This window comes from Typopeltis vanoorti, chromosome 5, assembly GCF_054136105.1.
Source record: "Typopeltis vanoorti isolate ZY-2024b chromosome 5, IOZ_Tvanoo_1.0, whole genome shotgun sequence".
NCBI classification, from domain to species: Eukaryota; Metazoa; Arthropoda; class Arachnida; order Uropygi; family Thelyphonidae; genus Typopeltis; species Typopeltis vanoorti.
In genome coordinates this window covers 2,160,460-2,174,097 of record NC_143553.1, presented here as the reverse complement: position 1 = coordinate 2,174,097, position 13,638 = coordinate 2,160,460, and the positions used below count along the sequence as shown (strand labels likewise).

General features: G+C 36.0%; 1 protein-coding gene across 3 annotated transcripts in view; it reads right to left on the bottom strand.

Moving 5' to 3' along the window:
- LOC150106188 (uncharacterized) overlaps window positions 1–13,638 on the bottom strand; it is a 185,288-nt gene that overhangs the window by 155,054 nt on the left and 16,596 nt on the right. For all 3 annotated transcript variants that reach the window (XM_090392218.1, XM_090392220.1, XM_090392219.1), the window contains exon 2: window positions 10,345–10,476. In XM_090392218.1, the coding sequence (XP_090248344.1) occupies window positions 10,345–10,476 (132 nt within the window). The remainder of the gene's footprint in view (window positions 1–10,344; window positions 10,477–13,638) is intronic.

Here is a 13,638-nt window from a genome sequence, read left to right as displayed (position 1 = left end):
GTGTCGAAATAAGGATGCTATAGTTCCTTTGCATAAGGCTTTGATCAGGCTGCACACAGACATAACCTAGCATTTGAAAGGATGAAGAAATATCAAGGTCCAGATATGATTAACTAAGGTAGTTTCTAGTCTGTGAAAGAAAAGCTTGGTGAAGAACAAGCTGGATTCAGGCCAAATAGAGGCTGTCAGGATCATATCTTCACTTTACGACAAATAGTTGAGAAAGCATGGGAATATAACAAAGATCTGTATTTAAGTTTTGTCGATCTGGAAAAGGCATATGACAAGGTGCCAAGAAAGAAGCTATTCAATACGCTACAGTTATATGGTGTCAATGGAGCATTTTTATTATTATTACATCACACCTCCAGGGAGTCAAAAGATTCACTGAGGGAGGGCATCTACTTTACAACTCTTCGTCTCACTACTCCACCAATCTTCATCATCTAAAACCAATGCCATCTACTGCCGACTACTGCCACCACCAGTACTTCCACAGACAATCACAACATCCATGCCTACGGCAGGATTCGAACCCGCAGCCTTTTGGTTGGAGAGTGGATACGCTAACCACTTGGCCAACCAGGCCGGCATCATATTATATCAAGCAATACTACATCTTTATCGAGTTGTAAGTCAGCAGTTAGAATTGAGGGAAGTATAGGAAGATGGTTTAATGCTAAATCTGGTGTCAGACAAGGATGTATATTATCCCCTCTGTTATTCATTATCTATAAGGATCACATTATGAAGGAAAGTGGTATTAAACATGATATCAGAATTGGAGATGTTAATGTCGGCTCTTTGCTTTATGCAGATGATGTTATGCTTCTAAACAAATCCACTACAAGTCTGCAAGATTCCCTCACTAAACTGAATAACTGTTGTAATAGATATGGCATGATGGTCAGCAATAAAAAGACAAAGACAATGAAAATAGGTAGAAACGTTGAAAATGTCAACTGTGCTGTGAACGGAGAACCTGTGGAACAAGTAAAACATTTCACCTACTTAGGCATGATTTTTAGCGAAGATGGTAAATTAAATATGGAAATAGACAACAGAATCAACAAAGCTGGTATGGTAGGAAGTCAATTGAATAAATTCATATGGAATAAGAGAGAAATTAGTCGGAACACTAAATTAGCTGTATACAAGACAGTGTTCAAACCAGTTTTAACTTATGGATCTGGGTCAGAAGTAAAACACTTGACCAAAGACTAGAGACTGCAGATATGAGAGTCCTGAGAAAGATTAAAGGCATGAACAGATGGTATCAGTGGCAATATCATTAAAAATGAGGATATTAGGAAAGAACTCGACATTGTCAGCATCCAGGAATGTGTTAGCAGAGCTAATCTCAGGTGGTATGTCACTTAAACAGAATGGGCGAGGAAAGATTAGCAAAACAAGTGACCAAGATATAGGTGGATTGATATGGTACAAAGTGCCTTAGACGATAGAAATATAAGATATAAGAAATATAAATATAACTGTTTACTGTACAAAGTGCTTATTGTTGATAATTGTTTTCGTTTTCTGCCAGGAAAGAGCATTAAAAATCATAAGTGTGTTAACCTCAAGCTGAGCACTTTATTTCCTGGTGAGTTACCTACATAATTAATATGTAATGCTTCTTTTTATGTAAAAAATTATTTTTATAGTAATGGCCACTAAAACTGCAACAAAAAGGTAAAAAACCAACATTGAAAAGAAAATTCATTTCTCTCTAAAAAATAAAATCTTGGATTAGATCGGTTGAAAAATGGAGGAAAACCATGAGTAGTTCGAAGGACTTTGAATCTAAATGAATCAACAATTCAAACAATCAAAGAAAATGAACTTAAAATCCGAGAAAGTGTTATTGTTGGGTCAATGGTAAGTGCTAAGCACGTTGCTCGTGTATGCGATATTCTAATGGAAAAAATGGAGAAATCGCTAATGATTTGTATAGAAGTTTGCACTCAAAAGAAAATTCCTTTGGATGAAAATCTTATTAAATAAAAAGCTCTCAGCATGGATTTTGTGCCAGTAAGGGTTGGTTCGAAAACTTTAAAAGGCAGTTTTCTTTGCATAATCTTAAAATCCAGGGAGAATCAACATCAGCAGACGTAGAAGCAGCCAGGACATACCCAGCAGAACTTTTAAAAACCATTGAAGAAGGTAGTTATAGTGCACATTGAAAAACTGCAGCATGGTGGTAAGCAAGGTCTTATTACTGACTTCTTGATAACTAAACTAGCCGAAATAAGCAATGAGAATTATGCATATGATGTCCAAGAGATTTCAAGTGATGACGACGTCCGGCCACTCGTAAATAAGGAACATCTACGAAATGTTATTTTTGAAGACACTGATGACGATTAAAATATGCACTTTATTTTATTTTGCCTAAAACATTTATACATTATGTGCAATGAAGTTTACGTACAATATGTAATTTTTATAGTATGCATTTGTTTCATAGTTTATATGTTTTCTTAACTTACATGAATTATCTGAATTAACTGAAAAAATATTTTTGTTGGATATGTCATTGTTGTTTACATAATTTAAAAAAAATGATTTCGGAACATAACCCTACTTTTTCTATGGAACCTAACATCTGCATTATATGAGGGTTACCTGTACTGAAAGGAGAAGAATAATCATAATTTAACAACTAATCTCAGCTGCATTCCAGTAACACCCTGGGTAAAGTCATGAGTCCTGCAGACTTCAACTTGTCTTGCCATATTTAAGCTCTAAAAATAGTACTGATTACATTTATTAAAAATGCATTATATCATATTAGCATATCCATGAAGTCCATGACTCATCACAGGAGGCCACTAAGTTTCCCAAACCACTAACCATCATTTCCATAAAACCTGTCAGAGGTCACTTGAATTCATCCACAAACAAAGCACTCATGAGTGACTGTGGCAACCTATTACTCATTCGCCACATTCAAGCAAAACATTTTAGTTTCTTATGCTAACCAACACCTATTTTCCAGGGATGATCCTAGTTTTGTTGCATGCTAATACTGAATGATTTCCAGTGTATCACACTTATAAAGGGTTATAAAACCCTTTAAAGTAACTTATATTATCATATCCTATCCCTTTTACCACCTATCAATCAATCTCTGCAGTTCACAAATCTTCAATTTATCCTGAAAAGAATCCAGTGACAAGTGACCACTCTTTTGGTCACTGGATCCATGCTACCTCTTCCTCATTCCCAAGAAACCTAGGTGATCAGATTTGTCCAGAGCAGTGGACAAATCTGTTCACCTATCTCTGCTTGTCATCTTGGCCATCTCTGCTTGTCAGATGTTCTTCAATAATCAGATAATCCTAAAAGCTATTTTAGCCATGCATACAAAATAACTAACTAACTCCCAGTCCACCAGCACTTCCACATTCCTAGTCTCGATTTCCTTCAGCCCAGTTCAATTATTAACTGACAACTACTCTCCTTTACACATAATATTTAAATCATCCTACAAGATCTGGACATCATCTTTATTAATTATTGCTCTACCTAGTTTCTACATCATGAGCAAACAACTGAATATTTCCCTTCATATCATTTCCCATAGCATTCATGCACAAATTAAATAATAGTGACATGATACATAGCCGTGCAAAATACTACTAGTCACATGCCTTCCCCAGAGCTCTACTCTCCGTAATCTATTCTCTGATGCCTGCCCATGAGTTGCACAGTTATCCACATCACCAGCTTCATATCGACACCATTTTCTACAATCTAATATACAAGCTTAGGTGTTGAACATTATTCATAATTTATTTCAATGGTATTACAATACCAAATAAACTAAGTGATAAAAAATATGGTTTATTAACTGGCACCCTCTAATGTTATAAAAAAGTATTACAACTATGTAGGAGTTGAACTTAAGTCTCCCAAATTTTTGGCAAATTAATGCAACCATACTTGTTCAGTTTAGGAGAATGATTCATAGTCATCACTGACTGTAAAAATTAAGACTTCAGATCTTTTGTCTATTACAATTTAAATGTTTCACTTACTCAATGAGGCATGTTAACTGTAACTTGTGGTCTGAAGATGCTGGTTTGAAGTCCAGTGACATAAGCCAGTACATATTTTTTATAATTTAGTTCATTTAATTTTGTAATACTGTTAAAATAAGTTATGCACCCATTTTCGACAGTTGATGTAACAGTTCAATATGGATAATATGTTGTCAAACACCTTTGCAAAGTCCAACTATATAGAATAGTTGTTCCTTTTATCCAACCTGGAGCTCACTTTATTATAAAAAGTGAATAAATTACTGAAGCATAATCCATCTTCACAAAACCATGTTACCTTCCCCCATGTAGTATACTATTTCTATTCAACCATTCCTGAATTTTGCCCTTAAGCAACTTCTCCAATATCCTGACCACCATCACTCCTGAAATGATGATCGGTCAATCTTCTACATCTGTTTGAAGCCTCCTTTATGTAACAAATATATCCCCTCTGTCCATTCTTACAAGACCCAATTAGAACTAAGACTATTATTAACATTAGACCTGCACAGAGTCAATGTGGTAGGTCCACACACTAATAAAAATTTAAAACCGTGCATTAATCCCATTCCCAGTTTCTATATTCATGATACCATCAGATAATGCATTCCACCCAACCAATCTCCATGCAAAGAACCTGCTCCTCACTTTCCTTGCTCACGCTCTCCTTTATACAGCTACAAGGGATGGCTTATTGTTCTGTCCTCTCTCTACTCTATGAATAATCCCTTCCACATTAACCTGGTAAAATCTCCCTCATCAAATTGAGGTGATATGTCTCAATCATATAATTTCTTTTCACAAGGCATAATCTAATAATCAAATTGCATTCCCACAATCTGTCTTCATATCCTGGAGACCTGACACTGATGTACTGAATCTTCTCTGGACAGCCCCCTCCCACCTGCTACACACAGTATGGTAAAAAAAAAAGTACTGAATAATGATATATATTATGTAGTAAATTGGTTTATTAACAAAGAAATATGTTTCCACATGATATGTATATCCACAACTATCAGTAGAATCTTGGTCAAATAAAGCATCAACAACAGTAGATTATGTGCTCAAAATGGACATCGTCTTTCAAGACAGGTTTCGTAGAGCATGTGAAAGTTCTCTGTGATCTTGAAGAACAAGGGTTGAAGCATCTACTGAAGATGTGCAATTTTATCCCTCAGTTCATCAAGGTCTGAAGGCAGGTCATGGTGGAATATCAATTCCTTCAATATACCCCAAATGAAAATATCAAGTGATGCGAGATCAGGAGAATGTGAAGGGCATGGGAAATCTGCAAACCTCGAAATGTGCCTCCTGGGTAAGTGTTCTGACAAATAGGTTCTAGAACCACGTGATGTGTGACAGGTTGCTTTGTCCTGTTGGAATACCTGTGCATGAAATGGATGTTTATTGCACTTGCTCCAGCATATGCCTGTGATTCTCTCATTTGTGTTAACAGTTCGTGGTCTCCCCGAATGCCCTTTGCATTGCAGCAGAACACTCCCGGTACATTGAAACCTCTTAAGGCAATGATGACACTATTGCTTGAGGCACACTTACAGAAACGCCTCGCAAACACATTGTAGGCTTGGACCATTTGTTCTACCAACTCTGTATGAACGAAAATAATGCTCAACAATAAATGTCTTTTCTTCCAACATCATTGCTATAGCTAAATGTAATGGCATAAACTCTACACGTGCTCTTCTATGAATGTGCATGCAGTTGAACAGCATATCTCATTGTGTGTGTAATGAAGGGGGTATCTAACTTCAGTACTAAAGTTCGACCCCCACCTTTTTAGCACCATGCTGTGTGTGTCTGTGTGTGTGAGAGAGAGGAGCAACGCAAATAGAATTTTCAGGAAAAAGTAAACCTGTACTTCATGAAAATCTTTTTTCAAGGGAAAAAACATAGGAAGTCGACATGGAAAACTAATGAAACTGACTATCCTTAGCAATACATCTTTCAGGACTGTCTGTTATCAACACCTTCAACAATGGAAGTAACCATTGTATGGTATGCAGTAAGATTCAAATAAACTGCCAAAAAAAAAAAGAAGAAAATATTAGAAGATTAAAGCAAAACAGATGTACACAAACGCAACATTAAAAAAAGATATATTCCGACATGAACTAAACTATAGATTTAAAAATCTTATTACAGATTACAATGCTGATCCATCAGAAAGTAGTATTATTACCCAACACCTTTTACAATGCTCACTTGAAATAGATGATACCAGAGAATAGAAACAGGACAAATATTCTGAAGAAACAAAACAGCTTATGAAGAAATGAAGAGAAATTAAACAAGCAAATAACCTACAGAATAAAATTGAAGAAATAAAAAATAAATAAAAATATGCAATAAAACTAACAATTGAAAACAACCAGTCTCAAAAAAGTCAAACAATTGACGAACAACAATAAACTGATGGTTGCAATCAAACTACAACCAGAGATAGATATGCTATAGCAAAAAGAACTAAAGAATTTTACTCAGTATTATATCAGCCGGCAAAGGTTGGTCGATTGGTAGAGCCTCTGCTACTAATGGCTCAGTTAAGTAAGCTTGAGCGCGGTTAGTAGTTGGAGGGGGCCAATCGTTCGATGCTGTTGGCACACTCTCCCTCGATGAGTCTTTGGACTCCCTGGAGGTGTCTAATAATAATAATAATAATAATCAGGATTATGAATCAAATGAAGAAGACCACTACAAAGTAGCTGAAGTGCCACCGATAATACCAGAAGTTATGTGGAACATCCAAAGCCTTGCAAAATGGAAAAGCTGCAGGTGAGGATGAAGTTATAGCTGAACTTCGAAAAGCAGGTGGGGAAATAATCTACAAAATCTTGGCAAAACTATTTACCCTATGTCTGAAGAGAAATGACGTACCAAGAACATGGAAGAATGCTATCCTAATTCTGAGAGACACAAAATGTTAAGCAAAAGACTTGATGAACTACTAACTCATCATGCTACTATTGATGGTTTACAAAGTGTTTACAAAGGTCTTGGCTTATAGGCTTTGTGTAACTCTAGACCTACTATAACCAAAAGAACAGGCAGACTTTTGAAGTGGCTTTGGCACAATGGACCATATTCAAGATGCACAACAGATTATTGAACAGTGTAATGAACATATGAGGAATACAGCAGAGGCGCAGAATAGGACATGGTGGAGACACATGGTAGTCAATCTCCTGGAGGGAGAAGACACCTGGCAGGACAGGAATGAACATCAGTTATTATGTATTGGCTTATTGATTATGAAAAAACATTTGATTTGGTAAAAACTTGTTGCAGTACTTAAAAGTATTACAAAACCAGCAAGTGGAGGAGCCATATGTCAGAACCATCAAATCAGCATACACCAATGCAATAGCAGCAATTTATTTCAATGGAAATATCTCTACTGTGGAAATAGAGAGGCATAAGACAGGGTGACACAATATTTCCAAAATTATCCACAGCATGTCTATAGAAGAAATATTCACACTTCTTGATTGGGAAGAGAAAGGTCTGAAGATAAATGGAAGATATTTAAGCCATTTATGCTTTGCAGGTGACAATTATCTTCAACTTCAACTGCAAGTGAATTACAGACTCTTATCCATGCACTCCAAGTTGCTAACAAAGCAGCTGGACTAAAGATAAACCTGAACAAGACTCAAGTTATGTTCAATAGCTATGTCTAACTAGAAATAATCAAAATCAGTAATGATGAAATTGAACAAGCAGATCATTACACATACTTAGGACAAAGTATCTCAATGGAACAAAATATTATGGGTGAAATTAAATGGAGAGCATTTGGAAAATTAGTCGCTATTTAAAAAGCCAATTGCCATTATGCCTGAAAAAAGAAGTTTTTAATTGATGTATTCTTCCTATATTGATATACGGCTGTTAAACATGGACACTAAATGAAGGAAATTCAAAAATTAAAAACAAGACAATTTAGTATAGAAAGTAGGCTTGGTATCACAAGACTGGATCACAAAAGAAATATATGGATAAGAAATCAAACCAAAGTCTCTGACATCATAAGAAGAGTGAAACATCTGAAGTGGCAATGAGCTGGGCATATTGCTTGAAGACAAGATCAATGATGGACAAAAGAAGCACTGGATTGGATTCCACCAGAGGCAAAATGATCATGACACCAACCAAAATCATGGTGGATTGATGATATCATCAGATTTGCAGGAGTGACATGGGAAAGGAGAACCATGGATACACAATTTTGGAGTAATCTTGGAAAGGTTCTCATTCAGCAGTGGATTGACAATGGCTGATGAAGATATATATTTGATGCAATGAATTTACTCGGCTATATGACAAAGAAATTTAATGACTAGAGCCGAGAGATACTAAATTAGAGAAAACTATTTGAACATATTACTGGTTTTGTTCTTAGAAGACTTCATTGGGTGCATAACATAACAGGCATAAAAATGTATATTACAAGAGAACAACGGCTATAAATTAACTTGCAAACATATTGCTGACATTTGAAAGTGTTCTGGATGCCACAATATTGTTGAGCTTGTTCATGCCGACATTTACTTGCATACACCAAAGTTGGATAGCTGCAGAGTGAATCAGATAGGTTGTAGCCAAGGTTAGTATTAAGATGGACTGGACTGAGGACAATTTCTGTTGATTCCATAATTCTTCTCTCCAACCTCATTATAGCATCTAGTGACAGAATCTTCAATGTTAGGGTGAGCAGAATTAATACTAACCTTAGATATAACATGATTGTCACTCTTCAGCTATCCAACTCTGGTGTACACGAGGTCATGCCCATCAATACTATAGTATTGAGAATTACCTTCAAATGTCAGCAATACATTTGCGAGTTAATTTATAGCTGTTGTTCTCTTGTAATATATACTTTTGTATTTCTCTTTTCATGTTTTATGCACCTGATCAAGTCTTCTAAGACAAAACTAGTTATGCATTCAAATAAGTTTTTTTCTATTTTAATATCTCTTGGCCAGAAGTCATTAAATTTCTTAAACACACATACACATACATTCCTCCTCCTCTTCATTGCCACAATCCATTGTGATTTTAACAAAGTGACCCCTAAATTTCAAGTCTTTGTCCACAACCACTTCTAGATTTATCATCTCCTCTACCTCCTAAAAAATTTCCTCCATTATGTTCTGTGCATGTCATCCTTACCTACTGAATATCAAGAATTTACATTCTGCAACATTAAACTGGTAGCTCTACTCATTTGAAAATCCATGCAGTCGATTCAGATTTTCTTGTAATGACATGGCATCTGCACTGCTTGTTATCATTCTTTGCAACTTCACACATTATCTACAAAAAGCCACATACTAGCAGTTGAGCCTGTCCCAGTATCATTAACATATACAAGTTAAACTACCTAATGGTACCAAAACAGATTCCTGTGACCTTCTTTTGGGATACCACTTCCTCATACTTAACCTGTTGATAAGTATATCTCATCACAGACCAGGCAGAAACTAGTTTCTGCCTGGTCTGTGATGAGAATTAACAGCCTGAAACTGTCAAGCCAGTGAAACCTAATTTAAGAGGTGAAAATATGAGTTACTAGGCAGAGCTTGTGTCATAAGTAGTGCATACCAAGGCAACTCCGATGCAGAAAGTATATTATAATTAAAGATCTTCAGTAAATTTCAAAACCTTTCTTTCTCTATTTGGCTGTAAAATATGGATGGAACCATGATATCCTTTATTTTAATATCTTAAGCCAAACTGAAGACTTTCAGCTCTATATATAAACAAAAAGCAAATTTTTTGATAAGTGATAGAAGAAAATGATGATGATAATGATTAGTGGAATGTATTTCCAGGAAAGCGGTGAGTACACTGACTGCTAATTTAAAAAGGATGATGGACACTGCATGAGCTAGAAGGATAATCCCAGAGAGTTGAGTAGGACAGGCAAAATATCTCAGTTAAATTAGAGGTACTTAAAATACCTCATTTAACTGGTGGATTTTCGGTAATGAGTTCTTGGATTGCAATAATAATAATAAAATGAATAGTTTGTTATAGTGAATTTTCTTTAACATAGAACTGATGTTAAGATGCTTTGGTGAGAACTTTTTCAGAGTTTGTTATAGTGAAACTGTTCCAAAATCAACAGTCAAATTTGTACCAGTTTCAATACCAGAAGTAAATTTTATGTAAACCAATATGTAGACTGTAATAACCTGGATAAATTCATATTTAATACATCTAAAGAGAAATAACAAGAAATAATACAATAGTAAGGTTCAAGTATACATACCTGGAACACATTTTGGCTTTTTATTTAATTCAACATATCCTTCAACACAAATACAATGATTTTGCTCTAAATTGCACTGGACATTACCAGATATGGCACTTGTGCAGTCCTCTGTTCTTGTGCATGGATACCCTAAAGATATATACAGTATGTATAAATTAAACACATTTGAGAGCAAAGCATAGAATAATCACAGAATTTTTTTTTTTAATCTTAAGTAATTTCTAGCTATAAGTGTCATATCAGGCCCACAAAAACCTGTTGTAGACTAATCAACATTCTTCATAAACATCTAATGTCTACTGTCAGATTTGTACGAATGGCTTTAGTCGAGTGGGACCACTGCTCACTTATTGGAGGCCTGAAAAAAAGTTTCATAATCCAGAAACTCTGATCTAGATCTTTATGTAATAAGGCAATTTAGTCTATGCAAAGTCTGTAAAGAAGATGTTCTTGCACCTTCATATTAAACTAGCTAACTCATCTTTAACTGAAAAAAATTCTTTTGAGCATCTCCTTAAATGAAGTCATGAAAGTGACCATGATTTGTTGATCGGAAAGAACAGGATCTGAATTCCATCTAGGGTGCACAAATCATAAGTACATTTCAGTTAAAGATGAGTTAGTCAGTTTCATATGAAGGTGCAAGAATTTTTCATCTGTTTGGAGTTTCATGGTTCAAGGACAACTATGGGCAAACTGTCAGTAATAACTATGATAAATACATAAATGCATAAACAGGCATTTATGCATGTTTATGCATTTATGCATTAAAATGCATAAAAAAATATAAGTGTAAAAAAAAGGTGTATAAAACAAGTATAACACAATATAAAATAACAATAATAAAACACCGAATTTGACTGAGTGTATAAGGGATCAAAATATGATTGATGGTATGTCTGGTACTACAGAACTTACACACAGGCATGTCATCACCCACAATAAGAAAGTGTGCACGAGATGACTATGACCTAGGGAGCCAAGAAAGAACAACAACTTCTTTACAGACTTTGCATAAACTAGATTGCCATAATTTAATTTCGGGCTTGATTCAAAGGAGCTTATTATTGGTCTCTTGATTCCACGATGGAATCAAAGATAAAATTAGGATAAAAGTTTGTCATATGATCTGCCTGTTAACAGCGCAGGGTACAGGTAGATGAAAGTTTTAGAAATGAGCTGTTCAAGGTGCAACGATACAGGAAAGGATGCGAGAGGAACCGTTCCGTTATTTGCCAATGATGCAAAGTTGTATCGATAAGTACAGCAATAATTAATACAGATGATGTCAAAATTCTGCAGGATGATTTGGATAGATTGGAAGATTTGGCAAAGGAGAGTGGATGTTGGTTTATTGTGGCAAAAGTGTAAGGTTATGTATTTTGGGGTGAAAAGATTACCAGCTGTATACCACATTGATGGAACTGTACTCCAGGAAATTAATGAAGCCAGAGACTTGGGAGTGTTAATGGATAGGGAGTTAAAGTTTAGGGGAAGCATAGCAAAAGTGGCTAAAGGCTCATCAGATCACTTGGTTACTGAAGAATACTTTGATGAGCAGAGACAAGCAGGTTATTGTTCCTCTTTATTGAGCTTTGATAACATCCCATCTTGATTACTGCATGCAATTCTAAGCACCAGGATATCTTGGTGATGAGGAGGTGGAGAGGATCCAGAGGCAAGTGACCAAGATGGTAGCAGGTCTATGGAATGAACCTTACAAGAACAAGTTGAAGATTTGTGGATTACAGAAACTGGTTGATAGGTAGAAAAGGGGTGATATGATTGAAAAACAAATTACTGAAAGGTTTTACAAGATTAATTCAGAGTAAGTTTTTCAGAACAGGTGTGTTGGTGGGAGAACTAGGAACCATCCATGGAAACTGAGTAAGAGTGTAGTTAGCAAGTGTGTTAGAATTAGGTTTTTTGCTTAGAGAGTAGTGAATGAGTGGAATAGGTTGCCAGAGTCTGTTGTGGGTGCCATGACTGTGAATGAGTGCAAAGCAAAGTAAGATAGATACTGAGTAAATGTTGGATAGTTCTTGGCATGATGTTTAGGGCCTGCCTCGATGAGGCTATGGACTCCTTGAAGTTGCCTGTAATAATAATCTCATTATTTCTTAATTCCAATGTAGCTTGGAATTCAACAGAAGCATAGATGAGAGAACCTTGGACATGTTTTTGCAGCACTAAACATCCATTGGCTGTAGAAAACTTTGTGAATTGGTATACATAATGCACCTTTGGTAGTGTTTGAGGTCTTATGTAGTTTAAAGCAAGTTCTATCACATACAACTCAGCAGTAGAGTTGATACATTCCACTGGGATCTGAGCAGATATTGTGCTGTCTGGAACACGGGTCTTCCCACTAGATTTTCTGATTTTGAACTACCTATGTACATAAGTAAAAAAATTCCTTTCTGTGCTCTTTCAAGTACACAGAAGCTGGCAGACAACAGCATGGGTAGAATGTTCAGGTAGCCTGCAGAAAGAGAAGCTGCATGGTGCTAAGCATGAAGGGCATGGCAGTAGTGTATTTAGTGGCATCGGCACTATGTTGTCTATGCCCATATCTAGAACCTATGAGCTTTTATTCCCTAACTAAAGGATTTTATGGCAGTCTGATGGGTGGTGTACAGATTCCTCCATTGTGTCCATAAAAATCCCCATCAGTCCACATGGGATGGACTGATGGGGATTTTTATTTTTATAGCATACAGTAGAGACAGCTATCTATAATGCAGAGTATTTTAATAATAAGGGGGGACACCTTTTGGCTACTCATATATGAAAATATGACTTCTGCATTACTTCAACCTTACTATCACCTCTGGCTCCCACTGATGAGACCTCAATAAAGGTCGAAACCAGTCTGGGTAGCGACTCTTCCCAAAATGCACAGCATTATACATGTCTGCAAGGAGATGTGCTTTGTATCATGAAAACTAAGGCAAGTGATGTAAAGTCATTAGGTTCTATGTACAAGTTGCCCCAGTCCTGAAAATACTTCAGGCACAAACTTTGTTTGCTTACACTTGGATAAAGGATTAAACCAAGTATATAATTTCTTGGTATCTTTAATTTATAATAAAAGACAGCTGTTGAAATTGTAGCAGCAACAAAAGTAGTTCATTTGCCTTGACAGGCTAGAGGCGGCGAACTTCAAAATGTTACAGTTCTTATAGCTTGATGGTGGATTGGGATTCATAACAAAGCTTTGTCTTAATCAAGTGCCCAGTACAATCGAAGCAAAGATCTGTCATCAACACAAGATGTGAAACACAGAGTGCA